The sequence below is a fragment of the Callorhinchus milii genome, unplaced genomic scaffold, assembly GCF_018977255.1.
Source record: "Callorhinchus milii isolate IMCB2004 unplaced genomic scaffold, IMCB_Cmil_1.0 Scaffold1, whole genome shotgun sequence".
In the NCBI taxonomy this organism is placed as follows: domain Eukaryota; kingdom Metazoa; phylum Chordata; class Chondrichthyes; order Chimaeriformes; family Callorhinchidae; genus Callorhinchus; species Callorhinchus milii.
Genome location: NW_024704742.1, coordinates 1,264,520 through 1,287,446, shown reverse-complemented (window position 1 = coordinate 1,287,446; position 22,927 = coordinate 1,264,520). Strand labels below are relative to the sequence as shown.

General features: G+C 47.3%; 1 protein-coding gene across 1 annotated transcript in view; it reads left to right on the top strand.

Moving 5' to 3' along the window:
* The window catches only part of fam13a (family with sequence similarity 13 member A), a 131,708-nt gene that overhangs the window by 90,420 nt on the left and 18,361 nt on the right, over positions 1-22,927 (top strand). The window contains exons 9-14 of the mRNA XM_042336444.1: positions 2,439-2,480; positions 3,653-3,829; positions 6,296-6,497; positions 10,305-10,417; positions 15,064-15,124; positions 19,348-19,498. Coding sequence (XP_042192378.1) covers positions 2,439-2,480; positions 3,653-3,829; positions 6,296-6,497; positions 10,305-10,417; positions 15,064-15,124; positions 19,348-19,498 — 746 coding nt within the window. The remainder of the gene's footprint in view (positions 1-2,438; positions 2,481-3,652; positions 3,830-6,295; positions 6,498-10,304; positions 10,418-15,063; positions 15,125-19,347; positions 19,499-22,927) is intronic.

Sequence of the window (22,927 nt, the reverse complement as noted above, 5' to 3'; positions counted from 1 at the left end):
ATCGTTAGAACCATTTAAGTGTGCCGTTCAAACGTTTGAAGTAACTTTGAAAAGAGTCAGTCACAAATGTAGTGCTCAAGTAAAGTGGTCTCCCCTGTGGTCTCTGCCTTTGCACAAAGAAAGGAAAAGTTGTCCAGACGCAGTACTTGAATTTCGAAGTGAAAATAACATTTCACGTAAACGTAGGTAATTATTTTCCGGTGTGAGCGCTCTCGTTCGGTTGGAGGGTTGCGAGTTCATGTTCCACGGCTGAACTTGGCGCTGGCCGTCGATGCTGAGACTAGTGCATTGGCGGGAGGTGCTTTTCTTTGGATGAGAGGTTAAACCGAGGTCCTTCCCTGCCTGGTCAAGTTTATGGGTGCAGGTGATTCCTCCCTGCACCCAAGACGCCGTGGAATAAAGTGGGATAACCCGCTGACTGCTTGTAAAAGGGAATTCGATGAATGTTTGAATGGAGCAGAATGGATAACTCTTCTGTAGAGAGACTTGAGCGCAGGCACAGTGGGCAAGTTGGCGTCCATCCATCTGTTTTGAAAGATTCTAATACTTATAAAAGAATGTCTCCTCCCTTCCATAGGAGCAGAGTATCTAGTTGGCACACAAATCCGGTTGGAAAGTGGCGCACAGCACGCCACATAGTCTTAGTCGTAAAGCAGAGCAGTCTGCGTACATCTGGCAAACGGGTTTCAACCATAGAGGAACTGTCGGGATCGATTTATTGCACAAGGGTGTACACGGCTACGAGCTCAGCTGATGCATTATTCGTGCCCCACGTGGAACGAGTACGAAAATCAATTCTGATAAGCAAGAGGTGTGGAGCAAGTTCCCTTACTCCACACGCCTCTGTTTACCAGCAGTCAGTAGGAACCCAGCTGTTAGGTCAGTTTCCGGGGGTAATAATCCCTTGGAAAAAATTGTAATAAATAATCATAGGTTGGTCACTCAGTCCACCACTGTTAGTGGGCCATCGCTGTGTGCAATTAGCCTCCACGTTTCGCCCACAAATATACAGCCCATTAACTTGACAATATCCCGTGTGTTCAAATGGAATGGAGATTGCACAGGTGCCTTTTTTTTTAAAAAAAAGAAGAAAGCAACTGCAACGTATCATCTTTGATACTGAAACGCCGTTTTCAGGACCTTTGGTTGAACTTTTTGCCCGAAGTCGCTGAACTCGCACGTGCCCGCCGACCTAGTAATATGCTCCTCTCCGATTCCAGAGCATGTGCAGGCAGTTTGTCTGTCAGTTGTCCGTTAATGTCCTCTGTGCAATGCAATTCAAAAAAAAAACCCCAGAGCTGTAAAGCCCGAAGGTCACGCAGACCCAGAACTGAGCAAAGAGTTTGCTTTCTGCTTCAGAGTGTATGTTAATTGAGCAAACGTGGCTCTTAAGAAATGTTCAATCTGCTACACTAACTGCCCTAATTGCTGGTTTGTTTTTTTGGCGAAAGAAAGTATTTGAAGGTAAAGGATTAAACCGCATCAGTTGAATTACTGACATTCCATCGACCAAAAGAAAAACAATCCTTTAATCTGCGCAAATTTTTGATTCTAAACGCGTCTGTTCCAGCTTTTGTGAATGTGATTGTTTCTCGAAGGCAGTTTTACTTTGAGAATTATTCACAGCGACAAAAGTGAGTTAAGTTCCCTGTTTTTGTTAACGTTTCACCTGTATGTGGTGCGCAGTTATGCTCCACGCAATCTTCGTACTTAACGTGGAATGAAGATTTAAGGTTTTTTTTATATATACAGAAAAAAACCATTGGGGAAAAAAAAAGTATATACCGTGCAGCAATCTGTTGCGTGGAAACGTGCGCAAATATAGAGGACGTAAAACCAAGGGTCGATAAATCGTGAAAGGAATGGGTGGATACCTTACCAGTTTGACCTGTACATTACTCAAGGGTAATTAGGTGTTTCCGACACTGATCTCGTGCCTCGCACTAGATTCCGTCATGTGAAAATCAACCGCAGCAATAATAATTCTTGCATTTGACACGGCGCCTTTCACATCGAGAGGGAGTCTCGAAATGCTGTTGACTGTGAAGCGTTGTGACATTTTTTTTTGCAGCCCAACATAACCTAAGATTGTTGAGGTGAGGGCAGTTTTTTTTTTTTTTTTTCTTTTTGCCTTTTGGGGGCAAGGAGTTTATTTTTTATTTTTTTAAAAAAAAATTGCCGAAACGTCGGCGAGTGAAACAGAGCCTCGAGTAAAAGACTTCAATGTGTCAGGGAAGCATGAAGTAATCGGTGCTGACAGTGAGCCTGATTTAATCCAGCACATGGGTTCTCCGCTGCTCGTGCCCTGTAAAGGATTTGAGGAAAAACTCGGCCTGCGTGACCTTTTCCGTGGCAGGTTTTGTTGTCTCTGCGTGTTTTCCTGTACCCCGTTGCCCCTCCCGGATTTAATGAATGTTTAAATCTTTTAATCGTTACAGCGCCCACGTGTCTCCAGTCAACACCATCTCATCGGCGGGAGAGTGAGTATTATATATTATTTTCTTTTTCCATAAACCTGCCCGGTTTGCCCGACGGTTCTGCATTGCGTGCGGAATTTTAAAAACGTCCCGAAAAAGAATCTTGTCAAGGTGGCGTTACACGTAACCTGCGCGTGTGCTGTGGACTCCGTTCAGTGCAAACCTCAGACCAAATGGCCAATGCGACGTCCTCGCTCCCCCAATCCACCGCCCGGCGCCTCCGCTCGGCAGACTCCCCCCCCCCCCCCCCCCCCCCCCGCCTCGCACCCTCCGCCCCACCATCGGAGGTCGCGCCATGCCCCGAAACTCTGAAACTCTCTCCCTCAATCCCTCCGCCTCGCCCCCCCACCCCCCCCCCCTCTCTCTCCCCTCTTTCGAGTCCCACCTGAAGACCTTCCTTTTCGACCGGTGTTTACGGGCGCTATACAAGAGCAAGTTGTTTTTGTTGTTGTAATGTTAGTGGAGTGGCCTTGAGGGATGCGCAGTATTAAGGATATTCAGTCTCCTAACCAGGGTTATTCTCGCCGCCTTATACACCAGTAGCGTCTGAAATGGGTATAAACAATGGTGAATGATTATTATTTTTGTGTAGGTGGGGATTACTTGGCGAGCAAAAAAAAATCTATATGTGTATATATATATATATACATTCGAAGTAAATTCTCCCCCTTTATATAGAGGTAAAGGTTTGCTTAAGTTAGTCGCTGAAGATTATAGAACTGCGGGTGTAGCTTGTCACGTGGGTCATTTTAAGTTTGATATTTGCATGCGTGTTATATTTACGCGTGCGCACACATACGTGTCTGTGTGTGTGTGTGTGTGTGCGTGTATACATATACGCACCGCGCACACGCACGCACTCAGCTTTGGGAATGTGAATATCTTACGATTTTCGAATCGGCCGCCTCCTGTCCTATTTGGCCATCGGATTAACAGCCAGTGATTTGACATTAGGAATCACCGTTCCCACGTGTGCGGGTGGGGGGGGGGGGAGCACGCGTTCGTGCGTGTGCGCGCGCGCGTGCGTGTGTTTTTTTTTTCTTTCGACGAGAATCGACGGATTTCGCGCCAAGCGGAAAGCGTTTCGATGGGATGGATTAAAAATAGTCGAATCCTAACCTTGAGAGGGAAGAGTTGAGTCCTCTTCTGCCTAAATGCCAAACCGTCGTTTTCAGTTTTATGGAACAGACCATCCGATCAGTAGTGGAACAGCATCTCTTTGATGTTCATGGCAATGGAGTTCAGAGTTCAGAGGAATCTGAAGCAGGGACATCTTTGTCTGCAGCAGTTACTGCTCGGCAGAGGAGGAGACATCTGAAAGAGCAGGATGAAGCCCGAAGAAGCAGGGAAATGTACGTTTGTTTTCACATTAACCGAACATCGGTTTTAAACATAGATTTAACTCCTCTAATGGTAGGATTTTTAATTTTATTTTTAAACTGCGCGCGCGCAGCGACACACGCGCGCCGCGCACCCCCCCCCCCCCCCCCCCCAAAGGACGCGCAGTTGGCACGAGGGAGAGATTGCTAACTTTACGGTCCCGCGATTTTAAATCGTGAATCCTCCTCTGTACGTCAAATGATTTTCTTTCATACAGATGTTTTTCGCTCGCATTTGAGGTCTAGCACGTCCTCTGATCGAGTCGCAGTCCAGAAGTGCACTTTTTTTCGAAGGTTAATCAGGAAAGCGCAGATTGAAAAACGCATGGCTTGCGAATCGGTTCGATAATTATCAATTCAGCTATTGAAACAACGCGTCTACTTAAAATCTACGTCCTGAATACTGGTGCCCAGTATGAAACCCCCCTGTTTTTGTCTGCCACCCCCACCCCCACCTGGCCAAATGTCACCACGTTTCACTATGTCTGAAGGTCTCCGCGCTCACCATCGTGCAGAATGGTGTATCTGAGCATCGAACCAACTTGGCAATATTCAGACGCTGTCACTGAAATCCTAAAAGTGCGTCTCGCGCCTTCAGCTGGTCTCTCTCTCGACTCCCGCTGGAAGGTGTGCGCGGGTGCGGATGCAACCATTGGGGTTTTCATCCTACACTTTTCTGATTAACCTTCGGAAAAACGTATGCTTTGATTTGGATGCCGTTCAGAAAATACAGCTGTGAACTGGGGAAAGCCTGTTCCGATTTGGGCCCTGCACAGCTCGTACGTTATTTGGCTGTGACTTCCCTTCGTACCACTGACCAGACTTCAGGTTGACGCTCGCTGTCCAGACCGGCCACTTGCTCAGGGTTGCAGCTGAATATTCAAAAGCTATTACAGAACAAACTGTTCAGCCTAAGAGGAGGGGAAGATCAGGCCTGAAACCGTCTGTCAATTAATGCACGATAGCACATGACCTAATCTGTTATTAAAATACTGCAGATTTCCACCCATTGGATGACTCTTGTCACCCGATTTTCTCCGGCAGTCTGCACCCAGAATCTGAGTCAAGTAACCAATTGCACAGGCACCAATACCAACTCACACTTATAGAGCTCTCTTCATGCAGGGAAGTGTCTCTGAGTGTTTAACAGTGCCTGAGCCTAATACCGAGCCTGGGCGGCGGGGGGGAGTTGACCGCAAGCAGGGTCAAAGAGGAAGGTCTTCTAGCGTGATCTGAGGATGGAGAAGGAGGGGGGTGCGAAGCGGTGGGATTGTGCGAGAGAGTTCCAAAGCTTCGGAGCATAATGGCTGCTAATGGTGGAGCGCAGGGGACGAGGGACAAGCAGGAGGTCGGAGCCAGCCGAGCAGAGGTCGAGGAGTAGGCAGCATGTGTGTCAGAGGTAGGGAGTAGCCAGGGCGTCAAGGGATTTAGAGGTGGGGAGATGACAGGGTATGAAGGGAAGTAGACGAATGTGAGAATATTTAAATTGATCCATCCAGGGTTGGGTTGCCAGTGGAGCCTGGCGAGGACTGGTGTGATCGGGGCACTGAGATTAGAGCAGGTGGATTTACGGGTGCCAGAGTTTTGAATGAATTGGATTTTGTGAATAGTGGAGCTAGGGAGGTCAAGGGAATAGTCGAGTCGGGAGGTGACGAAGTTGTGGATGAGGGTTTGTGAATTAGTCATTCAGGCCAGAAGATCTCAGGTTGGATTCCTGTTCTCTGATCTCAACCAGATCAGTGTTTGGGTGGGGCGCTGCAATTGTATCTGGTGTAATTAGCCCATTAGCCAGTGGTTGTCATCTCTCTCCCCAATGGGACCTGTAATTCCTGCTGAAAAGTGCATGTGTAGGTATCGGGTGAGAATAATGTTAGGTTCATGCGATGCCTGTTGACGATCACAATACTGGTCTACAACTCGTTTCTCCAGAACATCCGCCCTGCCGTTCCCCCTGTGTAAGGGAAATCCTCCTGGGATCTGTCCTGAAGTTGCCATTGGCCAACTCTAAATCTATGTCCTCTTATTCTACTGTCACAATGCATCCTAAAGTAGTCATCTGGGTTTATTCCCTGTCTGGGTTGACACATGGGCAGTAGGCACTCAGGTGAGGCAGCAGAGAGATCGGCAGTTCACTGCCAGACGCTGTAGTTGAAGGAAATAGCATCAAGGTATTTTAAGAAAGAACTTGATAAATAAATGAGAGAGCAGGGAATAGAGGAGGAAAGGAGGGGTTCGGAGCTCCTGACTGGTGTTCACACGGGCGCAGTTTAGTTGCACCGAATAACCCGTTTCCGCGTTGTATCACGTTCTGTAACTCTCTTGGACTGCCCGTGGAGTGAGTTGTAGCTCGGCACCAGTCCCCTTTCTGGAGAGAATTGGCTTGGGAGCTCGGTTTGTTTGTTTGTTTTTGAGAACCCGTTTTACCTTCTTGCTTTGCAGGGATGATATCAACAAGGAGAACATCCCCTCCGTGTTCGGTGCTAACGAGGAGGGGAAGCAGGGTCTTCTGGAGCCGTCCCAGCCCAGTGACAAAAAGCTAAAGGACAGCGGCACCAGCTACATCGAGGAGGGCATGAAGCCAAAGAAGCAAAAATCAAGTTCTAAGCTGTCTGAGCTTAACGAGAATCAAGACTCTTCCCTGGTGAGTTTCCGCCTTTAAGCACTCAAGGTAGAGCAACAGAGGTATTTTCCTGATGCAAATTAAATCATTTTTCCACAAATCACCCCCGGGCTGAGTCTTAGCAGCGTTTATATATAAAAAGATAACAATGTTCATCCTTGATATTTGACCCAGTGCCTTTTCACACTGTGTAGACGTCTCAGAGTGCTTTGCAGGATTTTACTCTAGTTGGTAATAATTCTTGCATTTGATAATAGCCCCTTATCACGTCTTTGAGACGTCTCAAAGCACGTCACAGAATATACCGACCGCAAAACAAATTGACTGTATATTTTGTGGGCCAAAATAACTATTTTGTAGGCAAACACTGCAGCCAATTTGCATGCAGCAGTGTCCCAGAATAAATGAGTTATTTTCTGTGGCATTCGATGAACATATGTTAACATTGTGCAACTTCGGTGCTTTTGCCAGGAATCCTCTCCTAACACTATACCACAAGGCCTTGCTTGGCTTTCACCCCAGTGATTGCCGTGAAGCTCTTCACAAAACGAGAATCGTTTGAAACGAGCTGAATATTTGCACAGAGGCAAACACGGCAGCTAGTCTGGGTCACAAACGCCGATGAGAAGACTAACCGATTGATCAAAATGGTTTAAAATGGATGGGGAAAGGATAACTGGGGATAAAACTCTACTCTTTGAAATGGGAACACGGAATTCTTTTAATGCACAGCTCGCCGCAGTTGGTAGAACTCTTGCCTCTTGGTCAGAAGACTGTAGGTTAAGGCTCCATGTTGGGAATTGAGCTGTTAGTGCTACGCCCAACACTTCAGCATAGCACTTGGGAGAGAGAGCTGCATTGTCAGAGGTGTTGCTTTTCAGACAAAGTGTTAAACCAGCATTTGGTTGCTCTGCCTGTTTTCATGGCGGAACCCAGGGCACTATTCAAAAAGAGAAGGGGGGTCTCCAACTGTGTTCAGGTCAACAATCCTCTATATGAATTGGTCTTTCGTCTCATGGTTGTTTATGGGACTTTGCCCGTGTGCAAAATGGCTGCCGGATTTGTCTACAAAAAGAAGAGCTATTGACCGTGTTGACGAAGCACTTGGAAGCTTTTTTTTAAAAAAAAGGCTGATAAGACGCTGTGAAAAATTCTTTATTCATGCAAATTGTGCCGCTGGTTAAGAGACCGGGAACCAGTTACTGTTGGCGTAAACCAATATTCTTTAACCATGCCAGTAGCTCAGCTCAAACAAAGCTTGGTCACGAGGGCAAGGTACCAGAAGGACAACATTTGGTGCCAAGAATGAATGAAAACAAAATCTGGGTGGGGATCATTTGGCAGGAAACACAGTTAAATAACAAGCGCACATTGTTGCAGTACATCTCTGTGAGGGTGTTACGTTGCAAGTTAATTTTTAAAAAGTACTTGAACTTTTATCTGCTTCTTGCCTGCGTGTTTAGAAAGCATTTTTGTAATGATACAAATCACTTGTTTGCTTTGTTTTGAAATATTCTCCCCCCCGCCCCCCCACCCCTCCCCGAATATTTTGTTCAAAGAAATATTTTCTTTGAACAATATTACTGTAACTAGCCCCACAAATTTGCTTGTCCAGGCAGCTCTGATCTGTAGATATTATACGGGGTAATTGCTGTCGCAGTTCCTTTATTTCAAAACCATAACTTCATTAGAAGTGTATATTCAGGGTTCCAGTCCAGAGAAGTGACCGGCATCTCACCTGCGTGCATTTCAAGCAGTTTTCCTTCTGATTTCCCTGGATTACATTCTTCTCCACATCCGGATTTACAATGGCTACCTGCCCTGATTTATACTTGTTTCACGTAGGGAGAACTCAAAACCCTATATTACACCAGAGTTGTCGGAGACAGCTCCTTAGGGTGGGGGCAAGGTAGCTAAAAGCTTACTCGCCAGTGCTGGGGCAGAGCGGGCAGTGGGCGTGAAGCAGGCCAGTGTTGGCAGAGCGGAGGGAGTGCCCAGAAGAGAACATGGGGCAAAGCTGTGGAGGCGTTTGAAGGGGAGGACAAGGATTTTGAGGTTAGTCCGCCGGGGTGGGTGTGGAGTGGGTGATGATAGGGTGATGGGTTTAGTGCGGAAGGGGTCATGGAGTTCTGCAGCCTTGTGGAGCTGGCAAAGCCAATACATTTTTGCGTTTGAGGTAGCGCCTTATAATAACAACAGCTACTTACGTTTGTATAGTGTCCTTCATGTAGGATAGCGTGTCGGAGTGGATCACGTCGCCAAAATGCTTCATAGGATTTTACAATAAAAGTGCAGTAACTGTGTATTTGTAGGTGAGCACAGCAGCCAATTTCCTCACAGTGATGTCCCACAAACAGCCGTGAAGCCAAGGAGCAATTTTTTCTGGAGGACACTGTGAGATGTTCCTTTCCTAATTGTTTGCTCGCGTGTTTCTCTTTCCCTCGTTGTGTACTGTATATGAGACAGTAGTGAGCGTGAGTAGCGTACCTGCGGTGTGTGGATACGCATAAGTAGAGATTAATCTAATAGTTTTGGACGATGCAGGTTCCACTGAACTCTAAGTAACTATAAGCAAGTATCTGATTTCAATCAAAAGCGTAAGGTCACAAGAGATTTTGTTGCAGGTGATAAGGTGTCATGGTATTTCTTTCTCCCTCCCTTTGTTCTTAATCACTCTATAAATCCACTAGCTGCATACTGAGTGCATATAAATGTTACTGATCTCTTCTGTACAAATGTACAACGTGTAATGTTTTTCCTGGCGAGGTGACAGTTTCTCTCGGATTTTCTTTTTATCGACTCCCAGTCTACATCAGGAAGAGTTGCCGAGCTGAGGAGTGGGAGCAACAGCAACTTGTATTTACATAACACACGGGTAGAGGTCTCGGAGCTCTGGGGTGAAGTTTGGGGTCTGGGTTTCGCTCCACTCGACTCGGGAAAGTATGAATCGGAGCAAAGACAATCCACTCTCCAGTCAAAGGCCATTCTGGTCATCTGCAAGGAACTGAATTTGGCAGCCGATTCCTTATTTCTTAAGAGCCACCAGCGCCAAAATTTGTACAGCAGATTCTGTTGCAGTGGAACGTATTAGCACATTTTCCATGCGAAAGAATGTATTCATTGATGGCAGTTGAAAAAAACCATTGTAAGGCTTCTGAATTTGGGTTAATTCGTTTTACACACAGTCTGTTATCTAAAGTCCATCCTGTGAATCATTTAAGTAGCCCGGAATTAATTGTCCACAGTCACCGGCTCACAGCAGGCCAGTGTTTTTAACATCATCGATTTTTGCTCTTTGGAGCTGTATAAACAAAGAAGTGAGCGGCAGAGCAATGTGAACATTCAGCTCCTCTCAGTGACAACCGATTGTGTTTTTTTAAGCTCTGGACGTGGGGTGATTATGTGGTTTCGTCCTCGCCTTCAAAGCCCTCCACAGCTTTCCTCCTCCTTACCTCTGCGACCTGCTAACTCCATACCGACCTGAGCACTCCCTCCGCCCAGCGGGCTCCGGCCTGCTCCCATGTCCCCTGCCCAGCCCGCCCCACCACCATCGGCGGCCGGGCCTTCAGCCTCTCTTCTTGCCACCGCCCTTTGGAATTTCATCCCGCAGTCCCTGTGCCTCGCTCCCTCCCTTGCCTCCTTGAAGCCACGCCTTCGGTCACCCTCCTACCCCTACCCTCTCCGCCCTCCACCCCTCCTGAACCTAATCCCCAGCTCGGGTCCAAACCCCTGACTGTCCAGTGGCTTGGGACATCCAACGTGAAAGACGCTATACAAGTGTAATTTGTTGTTGTTGTGTTAACTGGTGGTGTTTTTTGTTTCTGGCAGGTAATGGAAAATAGCAGCTTTGCTACGTCGTGGTCTCAGGATCCATTTGCTGGAGCTCCAGGCGGTGACCTGACCTTTCTGGTTCAGCCTGACGACGTCAGTGAACAGGACAGGTCAGTTTTTCTCCACCATCCAATGTTTGTGTGATGTTTGGGGGTTCAGGCATTCTTTCCATTCGGCTCCCGTTAAGCCCTGGAAGTCACAAAGTCCTAACTAGTCGGATGGTCCGAGCTGGACAAGCAAAATGCGAAGCTCTCCAGGCAGGCGCTCTTGGCAGCAAGCCGTGCAGTTTTAGCTGTTCGGGCTTCCAACAGACCTTGGCGTCCCACAAGCTCTTGCTCTTGTCAACCAGCACCCTAATAGTCTCAGGAATTATGTAATTCTAGACGGTGGGGGGGGGCAATTTTCACGTGTCGTTGGGATGCACGGCACTGTCTTGTTTGGGATACTCTGGAGCCTGGTGATGGGTTTCTGCGTGTGTCAAGACTCTTGGCCGACCCACAGAAAGACGTGCAGTTTGAATTCAGTTTCTCGTTCAAGTTGGGGAACCGCTGTCAATAGCCACACCCTTCAATGCCACCATTAAAGGCAGCACATCGTACAGAGGGCATTTTGCCTCGCCTGTGTATTGCTGGGACACCACACCCATTGGTTGAGAGCAGGTGCGTTTGCCACTTTCCGAACTACTCTTGCCAGCGATGGGACTGTCCTGTCAGTGGGGAAGACCCTTGCTTTTGTACGCCATTTCCCCGCTCGGTGTTATCTCCTACCGCTATGCTGTCAGGGGATTTGCCACGTGTCCTCAGCCCTCATCATTGGAAAAAATTTTGCTTCGTCGTCGAAAAGTTCCGCAACGACGGATGGAAGCGCTGTACGACAAAAGCCCAGAATGTTTCGAGGGCGGAACGGAAGGTGGCGTGATCACGCCACTGCCAGAATCGAGCCCTCGTGCCTTTGAACCGATCTGTCCGTCTTAGACACTTGTAAGCGCATTTGCGAAGCACCCTGAGGTGCCTGTGCCGTGCCTGCCGTGTGTTAAGGGATGTGCTGGTCCTTGATGCGTGCACGTCTTTGGTTTCGCCGGTAACGAGGGTGGGGTGCGCGGGGCTGGGAGGGGAGAAGGAGCAAATAGTTTTTCTCAGTAACCTGCTCGGGTTCCTTTTTCATTCGATGACGCGAACCCGAACTCTCAAAGTTGACTGATAATTCACAATGTGTTTTTTTTTTTTTTTTTTTTTTGCCGATCATTTCCTCTCCCTTTTCCAAGGGTAGTTTGTACCTGAGCATTTGAGGGGGGGGGGGGGGGGTGAGTTTGTCGTTGACGATATTTATTTCTCAGTCGTGGCTTATGCTTTCAGTGGTGCTGCTGTGAAACCCTCAATTTGAAGGCGGCTGCGTTTGTATTAAAACGTTCTTTTTTTTTAATCTGTCGTGCCGGCTATCTCCTCTCTCCTCTTTTTTTTATATAAAAAAAAAACATGCTTCGAGTGGTTGTGTTTCACCCACTGTGCAATTATTGAGCGGTTTTCTCGCACAATTTCCGACCGAAGTGAAACAGAGTTACCTTTGGAAAATGCGAGTGGCCTTCACGAGTTCTTCCTCCTTCGTCCGGCCTCTGCATACCACTAAGTAAGACGTCATCCGTCCACCCGTGCAAAGTCACAAGATTCTGGCTCTTGTAAATCGTTTCACCCTAATAGTAAATATGGGAGTATTTCATAATAGTGATCAACAGTACTTATCTAATACTAACTAACCATTCTTCAGCAGTCTCTTGTGTTACACGCAATAACTCGTTACTTACTGGGAGATTTATTTTCTCTCTCTCTCTCGCTGCCCCAGAATAGTTCTTCTTTTCTATGCATCACCAGTGTTCAGAAAGTTATGCATCATTCTTTTCCTACAGCTCATCCGGCCAATTGTCAATGATTTGTTTTCCCCAATATCTTTCTCTTCCTAATGTCTAGTTCAATTAACTTTTGTTGGTTTGTTTTTCAAAAAAAAAAACAGCTTCTCTATGAAACGTTCTTTGGTCCAGACAAACATTGACTTGGCAGCAATAAACCCTTCACACTTTCATTCTGGGCCCGGCCTGAAATTTGCCATTGGTGCCACGGGTCAATTTAAAAATGTTGCATGTCCTGTTACCGAGGCTTTCCAGGTTGTGGGCATCCTCCTGTGGTGCGGGCACATCATTGGGACGTCCTCCCGAAGTGAAAGGCGCTATACAAATGTAATTTTGCATTGTATCCTCCTGTGCTGAACCCTCTGTTAAGAGAAATTGCAGAGTGTGGTGTCATTCAGTGTTCATTCACTGAAGCCTCGGGCTCCTAGTTTGTGTTTCGAGCCAATCTAGAAACGAGAGTAGAACAGGGCATCCAGTCTTCAGCCCGATTGACCCAGATACGATGTCAAAAGTTGCATTAAAAGACACATGCAGAGTATAAACTCTGGGAATGGTTGGGCTGAGTAGCCTGTTTCCGTGCTTTGCTGTACATGCTTCGTAAAATAATCCTTGCATTTGGCATAGTGTCACGTCAGCAAGACCTCTCGAAGCGCTTCATAGGACATACTATACAACTGAAGGTATTGTGATTTCCACATTAACTCGTAGATCTGGAAACTCTCGCTGGCTCACTCATGGAGCCAGAAGCCCTCTCTGGTTTCCTCTTGCGTCAAAAAACATTTTTTTGTGAAACGAACGCCAGGGACTACTATATTTTGGGGTGTCACCACCCAGCTGTTCCTTTATTTGTAATCCTTCCTTGTGGCCCAGTTGGTAACCGAAATCTAGGTGATCGCCCACCACACACAAAAAAATGCACACAGTCTTTACAGTACACCTTGTGAAGCACTTCTCAACGATGTGACAAGGTGCTGTATCAAATGCAGGAATTCTCATTATTGGTAATCAACATTTTATCTTACTCCAGAGAAGACCGGAGTATTGATAGTTGCAGAACCTCGGCATTCTTTGTCGATGGAGCCATCGGGCCAATCTGACCAACTGTTTGTTTTCTTCGGTAACCAAGAGACACTAAACCCATTGCCAAGCAACTTATAGATAAATAGGTAGTGGAATGTTTTTGTTTGCTGCAGTTCACCCGGTTAAGAACCACGAGGCAAGGTGAAGGTTTGCTCTGCTCGGCTGCAGTCGCTTCACGGACAGACTAGCTCTTTGTCCGTTTGGCAGAGCAAGAGCGGTAACTTGTACGTTGTGTTAATCGGACTCGATTGCAGACGCAGCAGTGACAATCCCAGAGTCCAGGGCAGAAGTAGAGGTGGTGGTGGTGGTGGTTGTTGTTGTCAGTGCCCACGTGGACGCTAACCTGGTGCTTTGGGAATTACATCACTGCGTGGCACTGCCTGGAATTAGGATTGGAAGGGGACCATGCTTGCTACAACAACAACAACAACTTGCATTGAAATCAAGCTCCTTCACCCAGGGTAAGGTCTCGGGAGTGTTTAATCCTGACGTGGCTGTGTGGCCGTGGCAGAAGCTGTTTGACGCTTCTGTGGGTGCCAAACATTGGACGAAGTGGAATTTGAAACGCTATCGGCGGCGAGGTGGAAGCAGACGCCCGGCGAGGCGTTGAGGAGAATGGCCCGATGAGCACGTTAAAGGCAACAAAGATGGCTAGGCGTGGACAGCTAGCCATCGGTGGCAGTTAGAGGCCTGGGGACAAACCGAAGTGGACATCGCTTTCAGCGGTTTCTTTTCCTTGTACATCATTTCCATTAAACTTGTAATTATTGTTGGTACTAACGCAGAACAGATCTTATCCGTATTACGCGATAATGAAGATTATTAGTTTAACTCCTCCTAAGCCCCTACCAAACCTGCCCGCTCTCTCCGCTCAGCAGGCTCCGGTCCTGCTTGATGTCCCCCGCCTTACCTGCCCCGACATTGGAGGGCAAGACCTTCAGCCTCTTTGCCGCCACCTTCCAGAACTCCATCCCGTAGTCCCTCCGCCTCGCCATCTCCCTCAAGACCCGTCTCAACAAGACCCTCTTCTTCCACAGCGCCTTCGGTCCCCCCACCCACCCCCTACCCTCCTTGCCCTCCACCCCTCATGATCCCAAACGTCCAGCTCGGGTGCGGGTGCCTGACTATCCAGGGCCTTGGGACGTCCTCCCGACGTGGAAGGCGCTGTACAAAAGTAATCTGTTTTAAATTTTTATGTGTGTTGTTGTGAGGAGTGACCGCCTTCTGATACCTTTTTTTTTTTTAAATTGAGCGCTGCCTCACTTAGCGAGGATCTGGGTTGACCCGCGCTAATCGAGAACGTGGTAGCCCCTGGGTTCCAGTCCTGACTGGCCAGCTTCCTGCACAAGAAAGGCCGATGTGCGGATCATCGGCTGGCCTCTGACGTCACTCCCTCCGAACGTGCGAGTTACGCACCTCCCTTTTCAGCCAGTGACCTCAGCGGCGACATGACCAGAACTCTGCTGGGTTTTTTTTTTTTGTGTGTGTGTGTGTGTGCCTCCCTTGTAATCGTGGCTTTGGACCCAGCCAAGCACATTGTGAGGATTCCCTGAATTTTAGGAAATTGTAGCGTCCCTTTAGGGAACTGATGGGCTTCAGTTCCTCTCTGCCATTCTACTTTATTTAGATTATACTTTATTTTGAAAGAAGTTCCAAGAATCTCGTTTAGATATCTGTTGTACAAGCTTTGTCGTGGGAAGGCCAGTGTTGACTGTGCCAGTGAACCGTAAATCTGATTGACTCGAATTTAATTTGCTCTGGTCTGTGTTTCAGGAAGGAAAGCGCCACTATGCTCTGTGAAAAGGACACTTACAATCCTGTAAAATTGACTCTGGTGAGTAATAAGATCTTCTATGTACGGCATCACGAGATCAGGCTAATGATAAAAATTTTGATCATTTTGAAAATAGCGCGGAGGCTCAATGAGCCAACGTAGAGGGACCAGAAGTGAATAACACTGAGAGGAGAGAAGGATATTAAAGAGATACGTTTAGAGGATTAAGAGAGAAAACTGGAGTGATGGAAAGGCGAGAAATGTTATGCTATATATCGAGAATTCTTCACACGAAGCACAACATTCCTCTCCTTTCCTTGATCTTTGGAGCAAAAAAAAGACTGAAAATGGGGAACCGGTTGGTTCAAAAAGTGGAGATAAGCTGTGAGAGTTGATGAATGAATGGCTGGCTGGATGGTGCCTGTTGAAAAGAGTTTTCTAGATACCTAGAAAGTATTTGTGGGGTAGGCTAGGGAGAACAAGTACGTGGGCTCCACAGAAATGTGCCTCCAGATAATAAGAATAATCCTTGCATTTTGATGCAGCGCCTTATCACGTCTTCGAGACGCCTCAAAGCGCTTCACGTCGTATACTATAAAGTGAATTGACTATTTTGTGGACACAAATAGAGAGGAAAAGGAAATGTAAAGAACTTTTTTAGTAAAATACGAGAAAGAAGCTAGTGAAATTGGAAACACTAGACTGAAGAAAATGTTCTGTGTGATTGGAGTATCAGAGATCTGGTATATCAAGGGTGTTGACTGAGGGATTAAAATACCAAAGCCTATGGAAGACACAGATATAACAAACCAGTTTGAATGGGGACTGCATAAGAAACGATAAAAGCCTGGAGCGCGGAGACGGTGTATGGAGTTCAATGAAAGGAAAGAAGATAAATATAGGTTATCTTAAACTTTCTGGACAGGAAGAAAGGAAGTCTGTTACAAATCAGGACAAAGCTGTGGAAAGGCCAGAACATTAAATCACGAGAATTGAAATTGGTTGAGGGGGGAACAGAGAGCAGCAACTGAGAATGGATTGAATATTTCCAGAGGTAATCACGATTGCTTTGTTAGCAGTACGCTTTTCCGGAGGTAATAATTTCTTTTAAAAAAAAAACACACAACAATAATAATAGTAAATTGGTCATTTCAATCCGCGACTGTTTGTGGGGACACTGCTGTGCGCAATTGGCTGTCGCGTTTCGCCCACAAAATACCGTCAGTGTTGATGCGACCAGGTTGTTTACTGCAGCAAAAGGGTCCAAACTCCAGGGATGAAGTTTAAGGGTAAGGAAATTAATAGATGTTTGGAATAAGTTACCAGGGAAAACCATTGCAGAAAACCATTGCAGCAAATAGGTTTAACATACAACTGGAAAGAATGGATTAAGAGATTTGACTTGAAGCTGGTTCATTGGAACTGAAAGCCAGAGTTGTTAAAAATATCACTCTCGGTGGAAAATAGTAGCATTACTGGCCCTCGGCCACTGGCGCAAAGTGCCTCCCGATGTAAACTGTTTCCATCAGGAGATCCACGTGCGTCACCACTAATCTAAAGACTTGGACTCCGCAAAAATCACCAGACAGGAGGTCTCTGGCGCTTACCACTTTGGTCACATCGATTTTTTTTTTTCTCTCTCTCTCCTAACATTGTCTGGATTCAACCAGGAATCTGCGATCGCATGGGCACTCGTTGATGTAAATAACTGTGGTCTGGGAAAGCGTTTCAAAGGATAAACAATCTGGGGATGTTGGCGTGGATTAGTTATGACCAGTCCTTGAGTCCTGAAACGAGGATCCAAAGCACAAAAGCCACCCCCAGGGATACATGCACTTGCCTCAGTAACACCAGTCTAGCCACGTGGTTAATTTTGCTTGCAGTGGGCTTGCTCTTCTCACTGAACCACAGGCGGATCACAAAGCACCTGTTAATGGCTAGCGCAGTGTTTCCCTAGTGACCAGATGGATCGGGGCTGCTCGGAAGTCGAGCGTTTGGGAGGTGTCTGCGCCAACGGTGCAGTTCCAGGCTGCTGCTGCAGTTAGACTTCTGAAAAAGTATCGTCACTTCTGCAGATTGGAGGGCGGAAAACCTATGAGATAACCTTATTTGCTCTCTTCTTTTAATCCTAGCTTTACGATATAATATTTTGCCCACAAAATATACAGTCAGTTCGCTTTGCAGTATATTCTGTGAAGCGCTTTGAGACGTCTCGGAGATGTGATAAGGCGATGCATCAAATGCAAGGATGATTATTATTGTATTCATTTTTTTGAAGCCCTTTTGAGATGCTATATCAAATGGAAGGATTATTATGAGATGAAACCCAGGTGTATATTGCCATTTTGTGTTGCGACCCCCAACTCTATGGTGTCACCCTGCAATGAATCCTGCTATAGATAATAATGATAATAATCCTGGCATTTTATATAGCGCCTTATCACGTCTTCCAAGACGTCTCAAAGCACTTCATAGAATACAGATCTTTACCACATACCATGGAGTCTGCGTTTCTGTTCTTGCCGGTGTTACAAGGTCAAGTTAAGGTGCATTCCTGCAAGGAGCAGGTTATTAACCACTCCCTTGGAACCTAAATATCGGAACAGAAAATAAGATGTTATATGAAGCAGTAACGTGTTTGGGTGAATCCTTGTTGCAAATTGCTTGCCTACGTCTTCATCTCGTTTGTTTTACAGCTGACAGTAATCATGGTGTTGTTAAGGGAGCTCTTATTATAAATGATGTACAATCCACCAGTGTTTATGGAAGTTATCTACAGTTCAGTCTGCATTCCTCAAAAATCGTAATGTTCTTCTTTAGTGTGTTAAATCGGGGAATTAATTTCCGTTTAATTTCATGGAGGAATTAAGATCCCTGATCAGACTCTCCCAACAAACCGTCACCTGACTTGGCATGCCTTGTGAGTTGATATCTTTAAGTGGGTCAACAAATTATTAATGACTTTCCACACTGTGGCGTTCAGTACTTTATTTTTTTTTCACACCTCATTCAGTCATTTTGCTGCAATTAAAGCTGTGCTGAACGTGGTCCAGTTTGTTGCCAAAGAAGCTACTCATTTTATTGTCGCTTGTGCAAGATGGAGCGACGTGGGCTGTGAGGTGCTTCTTAAAAGCGAGGAAAGGGAATTTATAAAGATCTCGCCAACTATTTCGCAAGGAGCATTGTTCCGCTCAGCATAATAGGGCAGCAGTCTAAGCCAAAACTTGCTGCTGAAATTTAAAATGGGCTTTTAACCCTTGTGGATATATATATATATATATACACACAGATGTATATATAAAAAATTAAAGAGCTGCAGAGGTCTTTAAAGAGAAACGATTAATCGGTCAGCAGCTGAACACGGCTGTTCAGTGACAGCAGACTTTTCTGGCTCGTTGCATTTTGGCTGCTTGCCAGCACACGCGGCCCTCGATCCCAGACCATTCTTTGTTAGAGGTGCTCGCAAGTCGCGAAGGGGGCTTTTTGAGTGGTGCCTGCTGCCTGCACTATTAATAGACTCCCAACGCCCAGCCAGCCTTTCAGTGTTCCCATCCGGCTGCACGGGAAGCGCAGGGAATCGCCGCCTGTGCAGCCAGCGTTGCAGTCGCTCATCATTCCATCTGCGCGTATGTGCGCTTGCACGAGTGCAGCCACGTCCGCGATCCATATTTGCGGCCTCCCGTGGGTGGGTTTTTTTCTCTCTCTCTCTCTCTCTCTCTCCCCCTCAAAAGAAAATCTGTTCTTGCAAACGAGAGAGGGAGAGAGAGAGAGAGAGAATGACCTCAGGGTGTATCTCACTGCAGATGCTGCACAACAGCATGGATTTGTTGGTTTAGCTCGAGGTCCCGCCCAATAGGAGAGGCTACTCCAAGGAGCACAGTGGCTTTTCATTACACGCACGACTAGATATAAACAAGAGGGGGGTGCGAGGGAGGGAGGAGAAGGAGGAGGAGGAGGGGGGGAGTAGGAAAGGCTGGCTAGCGGGAGTCCAAGCTAAGCAGATGGGTTGTTTTCAGATGTCACGGGGACCGTTGCTTGACTACAGTGGAGGAGGGTCAGGGCGCACAGTCAATTGTGGGAAACGCATTGAAAAAACTTGTTTTTTTGTATATAAAAAAATAAACTTGAGCAGCGAAGGAGTTCCGCTTTTTTTTATAAAAAAAAATCATAAAAAAATTCGACTCTCTCTTTCTTTCCTCTCTCTCCTTCCCTTCTTGCCGGTTGAGCTCCGGAATTATTCATTGCCTTTTTCCCCCCCACACCCCCCCCTTTCCTCGGCGCAGAACTCGGCTATGAAGATCCAAGAATCCCAGAGTCAAAACGACGCAGCCAAAGCGGGGAGAAGCGGGGACCCGGCCCCCCCGGAGGGGAGCACGGCGGGGGACGTCCCTCGGCTGGACCTGACCGGCTTGTCGGAGCACAACGACTGGGGAGGTAATAAAGTTTTTTCAGTCTGTTGGAGTGCATGGAGGGGGTGGGGGCGGCGCGGAACGCGCTCCCCGCGCGGCGGTTTTGGGGCGCTGTCGCTTTGATTGCCCCGTCTCCGGGGGAAGAACTGCTTCTCGGAATTGCTTCAAGTGGGGGCGTCGTGAGCGAGGGTTTCTGCGTTGTTTCCGGGCGCTTGCGAGGTTTCGGGGCTGCGCGAATGGTAGCGCTCTCGGCTTTTTTGGGGGGGAGTCGTGTGATTTTTTTTGGGGTGGGGGGGTTTCGCTAAAGGGAGAGATCTTTAAAACTGTAAAAGGTGGGAGCGCTGATCGCAAATGTTTAGCCGAATTTTTTTTTAAGACCGTTTGCGTTAGTAAAGGTTGGTGCCTGGGTGTATCATTTTCATGTGGATTAGTCTCCCAAGTCCACCTCCCCCCCCACCCCACCTCCTGTTAGATCAGATGCTTTTGATTAACAATATTTCTGCTTCAACCGCTGGCTTTCGGAGTGCTGCGTGGCTCGCATTATGGCTTTTGATTTCAGCCGCTGCTTGTATTTGTACTTGTCGTGTTTTAATCATTCGATGGGATATCTGAAATCCTGAATGAGCGTCACCGAGGCTTGGAACCAACCTGTCATTTTGTGAGGGCCTTTAAATAAGTAGTGACTTGATGAGCTGCTGTATGTATTTCACCCCACCCCCCCCCCCACCCCCACTGCTGGGCTCAAGTAACTTACGTTCAAAAACTGCTTTGTGTTTTTTTTCCCCTGCGAGCATTAATCTCGCCCGCAAGACGCGCAGTCAGTCCGCTTTACAGTGTATCCTGCGAAGCGCTTTGAGACGTCTCAGCGAGGGGGATAAGGCGCTACTTCACACGCAAGGATTTTTAATGTATTATCTCTATTCTGCGCGGGGGGAGGGGAAAGAGAATGTCACTGCAAAAACGATACGATTTTCAATCACCGGGTAGCTCAGCCGTCCACTGCGCACTCCCCACAGGGAGAGCCGGGGCTCTCGTTTTGTAGTGCGTTTATATTGTGCCCTTCGCACCGGGGCAGTGTCTTGGGAGCGGCTAACAGTGGCCCCGAGCCAAGGAGGGAGAGGTGGAAGATCTTCAGGTATGATCTGAAGACGGGCAAGACACAGGAATTGAGGCGGGGAGTTCCAAAGTTCTGGGGCTCAGTGCCTGAAAGCACAGCCACCAATGGTGGAGCGGATAGGGGCGAGACGAGGGACGTGCAGGGGGCCTGAGCCAGCTGAGCCCAGGCAGAGGGTAAGGGAGTGAGGTGTGGCAGATCGGAGAGGTAGGGGTTGCCACTGGCATGAAGTGATTTTGTACGCGAGTGTGAGGTTCTCCAAATCAAGCTCTCAGCAAAACTGGCAAAACTGTAGGAACGGGTTTGGCTGTGCGCCCGCCCTGTTGGCCTCGCGGAGGGAGGCAAGTGGAAAGGCACGAGAATGCTGTTTGTATGGGTCAGCCTGGCTCAGTGGCATCACTCTCGCCTCCGGGGAGAGAGACAGAAGATTGCAGGTTGAAACCCCAAGTCGGGACTTGGAATTGCATCGTCTAAACCTGACACTCCAACGCAGTGCTTGGGGTGTGATGCCCGATCAGCTGGATGTTAAAGATCTCATGGCCCTATTTGAAAGGAGAGGCAGTTTCTCCCAGTGTCCTGGCCAACAATCCCCCCAAATAAAAGTGGTCGTCGGTTTCGTGGCTGTTTGTGAGTCGCTGCTGTGCGCAATTAGGCTGCCAGATTTGCCCATAAAGTACAGCCCCTGTGAAGCGCTTTGAGATGTCCTCCCGAAGTAGAAAAGTGCTGCGTCAAATGCAAGGATTTAAAAAAAAAAGTTTCGACTATTTGCCATTCGTTCAGACTGTTTTTTACCGCACGTTCCTGCTTTGCACATTTCAACATACAGAATATTGTTCACAATTGATTTTTTTTTTTTGCTGCTGTTTTCAGTCTTAATATTGTCAGTCTCTAAAACACGAAATGTCTCACGTTCAAAACGTACTCTGTGAATTGGTGTCTTCTAACAGGGCCAATGGGGTGGGGGAGCGAAGGCGGTGGGGGGTGTACATAGCATCTGTGCACCTTGTGATAACATTCCTTACGATTAAAGGTATTTGCACATTGTGCTGCAGGTATGAGCTTCTGATTGCAGCTTGCTTTTTGTCGGGAGGCTGGCAAAGTGGGGGGAATGGACCGAAACCAGGGTAGCGGATCAGCCTCAGCCTTTCCCCCGGGTAGACCAAGAAGGATTGGGAAGAGAGCCCGCTCTGCATACCCTCTTATGCTCTCCCAGAGCGCTACCCTGTGTCGCCACGAAAAAGAACGACAAATTTACTTGGGGGAGACTGTTGGCCAGGACACCGGGAGAAACTCCTTTCGCATGGTGCCATGGAATCTTGCATGTGAACGCAAGTCGTCGTTGTTGAAGCATCTGTAGAACATCTATTGTAAGAACTTGCCGTTTTTCTCAAATGGACGGAGGGAGGTAACAAGCTGATGCTTGGAAGCTTTCACGGTGGAGGAGGATGGTGCGCATTGCAAAGCACTCTCCCAATGTTCTCGCCCCTAAGCATGAGAAGCAGATCTAAGAGCTGCTGGCTGGCGCCAGGCAGATCCTAAATAAGGAGTGAAAGTGGGGAGAATGCAGGACCCACCTTATGGCTGGTACACAACCTTAATGTGGGAATAGACTGTTGCCTTGACCTCTCGGGCAGGATGTGACTTTTGGAATCCCAGAAGAGGGAGCAAGAAAATGTTTTCTCCTCATTTCCATCCCTCCCCAAGCGGGAGAAGGAGGAGATTACAACGTTTTGGTTTTTTTTTTTCCCTTTTTGGGAAGCGTTGTGATTTGGTCCACTTATTCTCCTGTGATTTTGGGATTTTAAATAACGTTTTTATGTCCTTGGCCAATTCGCTCCTCTTCCAACTCCTTTTTTTGTTTTTCATTTTATTTAAACTGGGCTGTGGTTCCTCTTCTGTGCCTCACCCAAGTGTGCAATTCTCCTGATTGAGTCGCGGAAAGCTATTAGACTGACTGTCCAGCTAACTTCATTCCCATCGTCACCTAATGACCACCTCTCAGCGATCAGGAACCTTGGCCGATTTTTCTTCTCCTCATCGCAGCCCGACCATAGCCATATGTAGTTGTGTCAGAAGCTATCACAGCAGAGAAGGATGGTGTGAGTTGGCAGCACCCTGAGTCAAAACGTAGTGGGTTCAAGCCCCTCTTCGGTTCTTGGAAGTCACGTTGTCAATGCTGATACTCCATTGCAGCGCTCGGATGTGCTGCATTGTCTTGAGCTGCGGTCCTTCACATGAGACGTTATACCAACGTCCCGTCTGCCTGTTAAAGGGTTTTCAAAAAGAGAAGGTTTTTTTTTCCAATGTCCTGGCCAACAGTCCCTCGAATAAAGAATTGGT